At 49.1% G+C, this 9,531-nt stretch overlaps 1 protein-coding gene across 1 annotated transcript in view; it reads left to right on the top strand.

Moving 5' to 3' along the window:
• Positions 1 to 413: 413 nt before the first annotated feature.
• Positions 414 to 9,531, top strand: part of ZNF532 (zinc finger protein 532) — a 29,349-nt gene continuing 20,231 nt past the window's right edge. Inside the window, 5 exon segments of the mRNA XM_032675513.1 lie at positions 414 to 423; positions 490 to 767; positions 769 to 886; positions 889 to 1,023; positions 1,026 to 1,070. Coding sequence (XP_032531404.1) covers positions 414 to 423; positions 490 to 767; positions 769 to 886; positions 889 to 1,023; positions 1,026 to 1,070 — 586 coding nt within the window.

The raw sequence follows: 9,531 nt of genomic DNA, 5'->3' as shown, positions 1-9,531 counted from the left end.
GCCGCAGCGCCGGCGGAGGTGGCAGCGTGTGGCTCCTCCCGTCCTTTGTTGGCCTGGAAGCGGAGCAGCGGCCGAGTGTCTTCCCCCGCTGCCCTTCGAGGCCTGAGGCGCTCTGGCCCCGGGAGCGCCCGGAGGGCTCCGGGCAGCGCCTCCCGGGGCTGCCCCGGCCCCGGGGAGATCGGCCCTGCCCGCCGGCACCGCTCGGTCCCGCTCCGGGCGGGACCCCCGACCTGCCCGGGCTGCGGGAGGCCGCGACCCGGCCCCGGCCCCGCGGCGCCCGGCGGCCCCGCAGCCTCCCCGCCCCCGGCACTCTCCAGGGAGCCGTTCCACACGGAATCACACGGGAGCGTCTCCCCATCTGTGCCGCCGAGCACCCCCACCCCCACCGCCCAGCCCCGCAGCCTCCTGCCATTATGTTCCTCCGTCGCGGGGCCGGGCCGCGCCGCGGGCCGTAGCCCTGCCCGAGCCCGCCGGCTCCGGCCGCAGCAGGTGTGTCGCATGGGGACCGGAGGTTGCATGCGGTGGGGTCGCTTCCTCCCGGCCCGGCGGCGGCCGCAGCCCCGCGGGCACCCGCGCCGGGGCTGCCCGGGCCGGCGGCTCCGGGCCGGCCGGGCGGGGGCGGATCGCTCTCCCCGTCGCCGGAGGGGCCGCGGCCTCCTCTCCCCGAGCGTCCCCGGGGCTCGCAGGACCCGCTCGGGCAGGGGCCGGGAGCGAGCGGGCCCGCGGGGAGGTGCCCGTGGCCGCGGCGGCCCGGAGGAGGGAGCGGCCCCCCGGGCCGAGGGGCCGAGGGAGGGCCGGCCGCGGCCGCCTGTGCGGGGAAGACGGGCCGAGGCAGCGGAAGAACATGGTGGTTCTCCCCAGAACGGGGTGGGGATGAGGGATGCGGAGAAGGTGTGCAGGGTTGTGCCCGAGACCTCTGCTCAGTTGCAGGTGCAGCCCAGGGCAGAGGGGCTGGCCGGGGTTGCCCACCCGCCCGGAGGGAGCCCTGCAGAGCAGCATCTCCCGCAGCCCCCGAGAGGAGGGGGCTCGGCGCGTAGGCGGAGGTGGTTACTGGTGTTCCCAGAGCAAGGGTGAGTAGCCAGGAGGAGCGGGGTGGCTGCTGTCTCGGTCTGTGTGCCTGTCAGCCATGCAGGAGGAAGGCCCAGCGTGGCCGAGGTGAAGGGGAGCGGGCAGGAGCAGAGCGGCCACGGGCACAGGTGGGTGCGGACCCCCGGAGCGGCCTGGGCACCGCGGGGAGCCGAGCCCCTGGCCGGGCATCGCCCCAGAGGCGCAGGGCCGAGCAGGCGGCTCGGTCCGCACGGTCTCTGCGGGGTGGGAGCCGCGCAGAGCCTGCCCGGGCCTCCCCAGCCGGGGGGTGCCGGCCGGGGGGGCTGCCCAGCCGCGGGGCTGCAGCTCGCTGGTTCTTAGGGCCTCTAGCATACTCGAATAGCAAAAGAAAAAAAAAAAATCAGCGCAGCGGCCGACTCGGTACTGCGAGGAGGGGGCAAAGGAACTATTTTGCAGGCATCTTGCTGCTGCGGAAATGGATTTCTTGAGGGGAGGGAGGCGCGCGTGCGGGTACTCTGTCTAGTGATGCTGCCCAGAGCTCAGAAAATGCCACTCGGGCGGCCCCAGATGCAGCGAGGAGTGGGGAGGGCGGACGGGAGAAGCCCTCGCTCAGGCACCCCTCGGCCGTGGGCATGAGGGGGCAGATGTGACGTGTGTGAGCAGCCACCCCTCGTGCTGTGGGAGCAGAGGGGGAGCAGCCCGGGTTAGCAGCCTGTCTCCCAGGGCTGTGGCCGAGCCTGCCTGGTGCTGCAAGAGAGATCCTATGAGGATTTTTATTGCGGTCTCTTTGTTAGCTACAGACAGGCACGCACACACTCCCAGCTCTCAGCCAGGTTGTGGGAGGTAAGTGGGGGAGGCGAGGAAGGGAGCGTGCGGGGGGCTCTGGGGAGCAGGGGCTGCGTGGGCCGGGCAGGAGGGGAGCCGGGGCACAGGGCTGCGCCGGCCCCACGCCACACAAAAAACAGCCCCTGCGATTTTCAGGGACTTGTTGGCAACTCAGCGAGGGTTGCCATAGCTTTTTATGTAGGGTGACCAGAACCGGCTGGAACTGGTTTGAGGCAGATCAGCTCCTGAACACAATGCAGTCACTGAGCTACTACACTGGGAGAGCTTCCTCCCTTCATGGCAGCCAAAAGCAGAGGAGCTTGCAGAAAGATACCATCCCAAAACAGTATGTGAATGCACACTTTAGACACACAGCACTGGTATGTGGCTAACGTAGTCATAAAGGGTTCTGTATGTAAATGTACATATTTGCAGTAACTGAGATTACTTTGGCTTTTCGTGCCTTTTTATGCTTAAGGAATGGGCAAGAGCTGAGATTTATGACCCTTATTAAAATATTTTTGCTTTGCAAGGGTGGGACACTGGTTATGCAGTCTATTTTAAAACTAAACTACATAAAATGGATTGAATGATTTGTAATTGTAGTTATGCTTGTGACTGAGGATGCTGCTTTGCATGCGGTTTTATTTACAGGGTGCTGTCTTGTGGTTTGCTTCTTTAGGGGACGTTAAGGGGGGGGTTGCTGTGCCTTTCTGTAAGGCCAAAAGGAAACAGTATTGTTGTAGAATTGTGCATAAAAGCATTGCAAAGATGCTGTAAGGCATACTGGTTTTCCCTTTTTTTTTCCTTGTAGGCCTATTGATTGGGGCTGCCTTTAACCCTTTGGTGTTTGCAGAGGTAATGCGGCTGTGGCAGTAACTGAGCACCGGCTAAAAAAATCTTTCAAAAGGTCAAGGTTCACAAGGTGAGACGTGGTGGTTTGTGCTGATTATAACAATAGCGTGTAGGTACATGTGTGTGAGAAGTAAATCTGACTCCTCATTGCACACTTGGCACATTAGGAAGGAGACAATTGTTTAAGTGTTACTGAAGAAATGCTATTAAGGTCCTCCAGCTTTAATAGGATTAAAGCTCTTATTTTTAAAGACTTACTGATATCGTGGCTAAATACACTATTTTCATTGAAATATATCCAGATATACATTTTTTTTCACAATGCAGTGATATGGAATAGGCCTCTGAGTGACAATCATAAATTGTGGACCAATTGTGGCAGCGAGCTGTTCTGTGCTGTGTTACAGACTCACATGCAGAATTTGCTGTCTGATTATTTACAGGTTATTGTTTGGCCACATCCGAGTGACCCAACACTTGGTTTTGAATTAAGGTCTTCAGTGTTAAGCATGTACTTAATATCTCCTAGAGAGAAAAAAGCCGTACAAAAATAAATAGTATGGGTGGCTTTTCTTAGACTGTTGTAACCCGGGGAGGATTTTGCAGCAGCCAAGTGGAAAGATGTATTTTGGGGGGTTGGATGGAGCTCCAGCGCATTATCAGTGGCATGAATTATAATACTGTGCAGTAATGAAATCAGAAGAGGAAACCGGATGGGCAGTGCATCAGCTCCTGAGGGGTGACTGCTTTTAACTCAAAGCAATGGATAATGGACAGGGGTCTGTGGGGTTTTTTTCTCATCTGAAAAATAAATGTGTACTTAGATTCGAGCTGGCATTTGTATCTTACAGTGAAAGCGGAAGGATTCAGAGAGAGGGAGAGGGGGAGAGAGGAGGAAGCAGTAATGAATCTAGCAAAGGGAAGAACAAAGGCTGTTAGAGCTTACACAGTGGATCACTGAACATTTTGCCTTGGGGATTCTTTGCTAGAACTGTTACTTCCTATAACAGGAAATCAGCAACTCTAGAATCATAACCAGTGTGATTTTTAAAAAATCTACCCAGTCCTAGCTGTGTTAGCTGGTTGGGTAGTCTACAATCAAGATAATATGGAGGCAGAACATTGAAAGTACTCTGTTGTGGTGTGAAATGAGTGTCCTCTCCTCTGTGCTCAGCAGATAGACAGTCCTAAAAGCCTTGAGAGGTTGTGGATATTGGGTAAGTTGTGAGCTGGCTGATGATAGGCAGGGTGCCTGCATCCCAGTGACAATACAAGGAAACCTTTTTGTTCCTGACTGCAGTACATTACATAAGGTGTTGAGCTATTAATTGTAGAAAAGCGAAAATAACGTGCTAACGTTTAGCCTGAAATTCTGGGTTTGTGGGTTTTCCTGCAGTTGTGGTGTGTTGTTTCTCAGGTTTGGTAGGGCAGTGAACAGCCTGTGATGGAGCAAAATGCCTGGCAGATCACTGTGCTGATTTCTGCTTCTGTCCTTCAGCACTGGGATGCAGAGGGTCTGTATTTGACTGTGGACGTCTGTTGCAGAGCGGTGCTGGCAAACAGGAGTTCTTGTTGCATGAGAGGAGCGGTATCTCTTGATGATAGGACGTGTGTTCTTTTCCAAGTGTCAGCTAAAACTCATCTGTTACATGAGAGCACCTTTTAGGGTTTTTTCTCTCTAGCAGAATAGTAAGCAGCTTTAAAATTGTGAGTTCTTGAATTGATACAACATTCTATGGATCTGTTTTGTTTGGGTTTTTGAACGCTATCTGTACTACAAATTTTTATTTTTAGCAACGAAGATTTTGAATTTGCAGGGATTTTTGTAGGCTGTAAGATGAGAAACCTGACTAGATGCTGGAGTCTGCAGTGTTCTTGGTGAGTTGAATTTTTTCAGTCTAATAATCTCTGTAAATGCTCTTCACCAGGAGATTGGGATTTTGCACGCAGGCCAGCTTTCCAGCAGAAAATGCTGCTGATGCTGGAGGGCTGGTCCTCTGTATCAGCACCCAGGATCTCATTTTGCGTTGAGGCTGGTCTCAGGTATCTGATCTCCAGAAGGAGGGTAAGGATTTATCACATTCCAAGCCCCTTTGGAGTGAATTAACTAACTGTTGTTTTCTTAATCATATGACTGTGTGTTAAAATATAAATATGCACACAGAGAGCCAGGAATGCGTGTTCAGAAAAACCCAAACTTGACCCTGACGTTTTGGGGTCTTGTTGTTGCCCTGTTGGGCACTGCCTGGCTGGGAGAGCTGTGGCTCAGACTGGCTGCAGCTGCCACAGTTGCCACCCCCTTCACAAAGAAACACCTTACAGCAAAGGGGCGGGAAGGCTGTGCCACTGAGAATGGGATTCAAATCTGCATTAATTCTGGAATCTTACAATTCTGTCCATTGTGGCTGTACATCTGAATTATTCCCGTGTTATTGTCACAGCCTGTTTTACATACGGAAGTACAAAATTAAGGCATGTTTATAATTTAAGTAGAGTGCAAAAAGAATGGTGTGTGGATTTCCTTGTTTTTCAGGAATTCAATTCCATTTTAGGAGGAACTGGGGAAGTGTCTAGGCCCAGCCCCTAACCTGGATCTCTGGATACATCCAGGTAGTTTCCCTGTGGCCAGCTGAGCTGGGCATGGCCTGTTCAGCTCCATGCTCTGGGGAGGGAGCTCATGGGCTGAAACATCCCTGGTCTTTTTTCCAGCCAAAGGCTGAACATCCTGAACTTTGAACCAGCTGTGTGTGGTTCTTTTCCAAGCTGTGCTAGAGGTGGTTTAGACTCCAGAGGCTTCCCCTTCTCTTTCCCTGCCTGTTTTCTCCTACCCAAAGAGAACTTGAGATACCCAGTTCATTGATGGGTTGGACTACAAGATGAGGCTCCTAAGGAGTCATAAACTACAGTAGTACTATTTTGGCTGTCAAAATTTTGGATTAAGTCTTTACTCACTGAGTCTTGTGCATGGAAGCAAATTGGATTTTCCTCTTTTTTTGAAGGCAGATAGATTTGGTGTATAATATTGAAAGAGTAAGTTGCTTTGTATAAATTTTCACCGTGAAACACCCCATACTTCACAAAGATGTGGAGACACATTAGGCCTGGCATGACCTTATTGATGCTATGGATGGTAAATGAGACCTTTATCCTAAGAAATCAAAAATTCTTAGGATGAGAATTACTATGCCTATTATGAAAGGAATTTCTGTGATTTCTGGAAGCAGGTGTTTGGGTTTTGCAGCAGTAGCAAGCCGTGTGCCCTTCCCTAGGGCAAAGGAAGCTCACACTTAGGAGTGCCAGAGCCATCGGGGGCTGCGGGTGAAGTGGCCTCTTGCTCGTGCCCCTCGCCTGCTGAGGGTGTCAGAGCAGGCGAGGCTGTGATTTGAGATGTGGTTCCTGTTTCCTGAAGAAGGGTTTGTGGTTAGGTTAGCACATTGCTCTGCCTGTCTTTACAGTGCTTGGCTTTCAGGGTAAATGATTGGAAGTGTAAGTCAGTCATAACTACTAATATTTGTTGAATAGCTCATGAACTGCTCATATTCTGCCTATTAGGCTGAAGTTTGCCCAATGTTAGGATATATGTTATTGTAATTCTGATTGAATCACTTAAGTCTTCTCTACCTGATGAAGTTTCTTGGCATAACAATACAGAAACTTTAAAGGAAAAGTATGCTTTTATGCTAGTTAGGCTGGTATTGCTCCCTGTGTAGGCATTTTGTTCCAGAATGAGCCTGATCTAATTTAGGCATCATTACTCTTGTTTGGACATAGAGTAATTATTCCAGACTTTTGGAATTTTGCTTTGGAGTAGTGTAACTGTAATAATAGCTGTGTATGGCTGTACCAGAACCAAGACACTGCCGTGTGCCAGACCCTGAGAAGCTGTGTCTCTGGCTTCACAGGACTGAAAAGAACACTGGTTTGCTCAGAGGAACATACAAAAGAAAAGGTCTCACCCCTAAAGAGTCCACAACCACAAACTGAGGGAAAAACAATACAAAGAGTTTAGGGAAGGTAAAGGACTGTGGTCCCAAGAACATGAATGCCATAGGGAGATGAAAATTAGAGCTGGGGGGTTTCCTGTTTCCTTCAATAGATTCGCTGCTGAGGGAAGCTGAAGTTGAGTAGTTGTTTGACCAAAAGCAAGGAGTTAGATATTGTAAGTATAGGCAATTACATGGGATTTGAAGGCAAAGGGTAGGAATTTAATAAAGCAGAAAAGACAGGGCTGATACAGCTAAAGCAAGTGTATAAAGTCGTTGGACTTGTGGTTCAGCAATTTGGAAGAACTGGATGAATGGGAGGGTAGGTGTCAAAGAGGAAAAGTTGGGTGGTTCTTCAAAGGTTAACAATTAAATAAAAGAATAAAAATTGAGCATGTAAGACCATACTTATGATCCAGAAACAAGAGAAAACTTCATGCACAGAGAATATTAATTGGAAAAGTATTGGAAAGGGAGGAGGATTATTTGTCCTTGCTAGGCTGGAAAGCTTTAAGTTGTTCTTGTACCTGACAAAAATTAGGGGTTTGAGTGGTCTGGAGATAGGACCTGTCTTGGAGCTGCCCCAGAGTATTCTGGTTTTTTGCCATCATTAGGCTGTTCAGCTTCCCCAAAATGACTCTGGTTTGAGTGTTTACAATTGCTCAGCTTTACTCCAAAAAGTATCCTTTCATTACAGCAAGGATTTCTAGGCAGCTTGGTCTTTCTGTGGAAAATGCTGTGCCCCGGCTGCAGGTGTCCTAAAGCCAGAGTTACAAGATAAATCTTATTTAGAAAGTAAAAAAAGTCTGTGTGTTTCTCTGGTCCCCCCCACCTCGGCAGAGCACATGAAAGGGTAGGTTTGTTTTCCCTCATGTGTCTGGAGTCCTTCCATCTGAAACGGGTACAGATACAGGGCTTGAGGAGGAGTGACAGCAATTCCATGCAGGAAAACAAAAAGCCTTTATCTGCCTTTATCAGTCCTTCAGAAGCAGATGTTTACTTCTAAGCCCTGCTTGTCCTGCTTGCTTCTTCCACGGTCAGAAGAGTTCTCATGGGCTGGTTCTTGTTTTGACATAACTCTCCAAGTGAGTGCTTCGCTGGAATGTGTTAGCACACGTGAACTGGGAGAAGTAAGGCAGTGGAACAGCCAAGTACCTTCCTTTGGCTAAAACCTATGAGATTCTTGGAAGTCATGGAGAAAGGTACATTCAGATCCGTTATCTTAAGTTTGTAAGACTTGGTGGTGTCTTCCCAGAAGTCCTCTCAGCCACCATCAAAAAAGCAGAACCCAGAAGCATTTCACCTCACTGCTCCATGACTCCCTAGCTGTGTAATTCCTATTGGAATTCCATATGCAGATTTTTTTTCCTTGTTACTTTTATCACTGAATAATAAGTAAGCAAAGTAATGCTTCAATTTTTAAAGAAACTGGTTTTCTGTTTAACTTTTTTCAAGCATTCTCAGAGCCCTTCTCAAAGAAATTCCAGTTTCTGGAAAATCCTGATTTCCTGGGGAACCAGGAGCTTGCTTCATTTCCTGTTCTGAAGTACTTACAGGCATCATGTTGGCCCAGAGAAGGAATAGGCTGACAGCCTGTCTGGCAGCCAAGGTGTCAGTTGATTTTGATCTTGAATAAAAGGCAGAGTTATCTCCTTAAAAGAAGGAGTTACTGAAAGGTTTTTGGAGAGAGGAGAAAAAAATAGGGAGGAATGTGGCTGCAGAGTCCTGGCAGCTGTGGTTTAAATCCTGAACCTTAAGATGGGTGCACTAGAGCAGTGAGGAAGAGATGAATAAAGCGGCCAGGTTAGAACTTCACCTCTTTGCCTGTCATGACTGGCCGTGTCCTCTGTCCCTTTTTGTTTAACTTGGATTGCTTTACATTTTGAAGAACGAGAGGAGCTCTTGCTAAGGGCAGCAGTAATTTTGGGTCCCCCAGGGAGCAGAAGCCCTTTGTGTTGGTTGCAGCTCTGTCAGAGCCCGGGGGTCCCTCCTGCAGAGCCCTGCAGCTCTGTGCAGTGGGGGGCATTTGGGAGTTCAGCTCAGGAGAGCCTGGAATTCTTTGGAGATACTTTCCTGGTTTGGAATGAGCCCAACTGAAGGAGTTCCTCAGGAAAGGACAGATGGGTCTCCTCCGCTGGGCAGTTCTGATCTTAAACATACTTGGAGGAAATAGTGGGTAAGCGGGCCTTGATTCATTGCTATTGATAAATGTTAATTAAACTCCAGGATATGTAATTAGAGGAGGTTTCAGACTAGGGTGACTTTCTAGTTCTTTTTGAGTATTTACAACAACTGCAGAAAGACACGTATGACAGATGCACAACCAGAATGCAAATAATTAGTACCTCAGATCAAGAGTAACTGCATCAAGGCTTTGTGTGGATTTACATGGATTTTATATGCTCTGGTCTCTGGAATCTCTTCCATTTAATTCTTATAGAAACTTGCTTTGTAATTTTGATATTATGTATGTGTTTATTTTTGCGTTTAGGACTTAATAAGTTAGACAAAGCCACAAAACTATTAAGTGAACCATGTCAACAAATTTCAGAACCCTTCTGTATTTCTGTGAAGGTGTTGCCTGAAATGTCTGTGTGTATTTCAGTATCCTGGAAAAATTTTCCTCCTCTGCCTTCTTAAAGTTCATAATGACTTCCAGGTAGCCAATGCTGATGAATTGATTGATACCTGAGTGTTACAGATTGTTACCATTATCAAGAAGACTCATCAGGTTGATAGTGCAAATGTTAAGGAAAATCAAGACAGGAGAAATTGCAAGTGCCTCCTCCCCTTATTTTCATGAACATCCAGGTATCTTGCT

The sequence above is a fragment of the Chiroxiphia lanceolata genome, chromosome Z (genome assembly GCF_009829145.1).
Source record: "Chiroxiphia lanceolata isolate bChiLan1 chromosome Z, bChiLan1.pri, whole genome shotgun sequence".
NCBI classification, from domain to species: Eukaryota; Metazoa; Chordata; class Aves; order Passeriformes; family Pipridae; genus Chiroxiphia; species Chiroxiphia lanceolata.
Note: the sequence above shows the minus strand (reverse complement) of the source record. Positions and strands in the feature narration are given on the sequence as shown.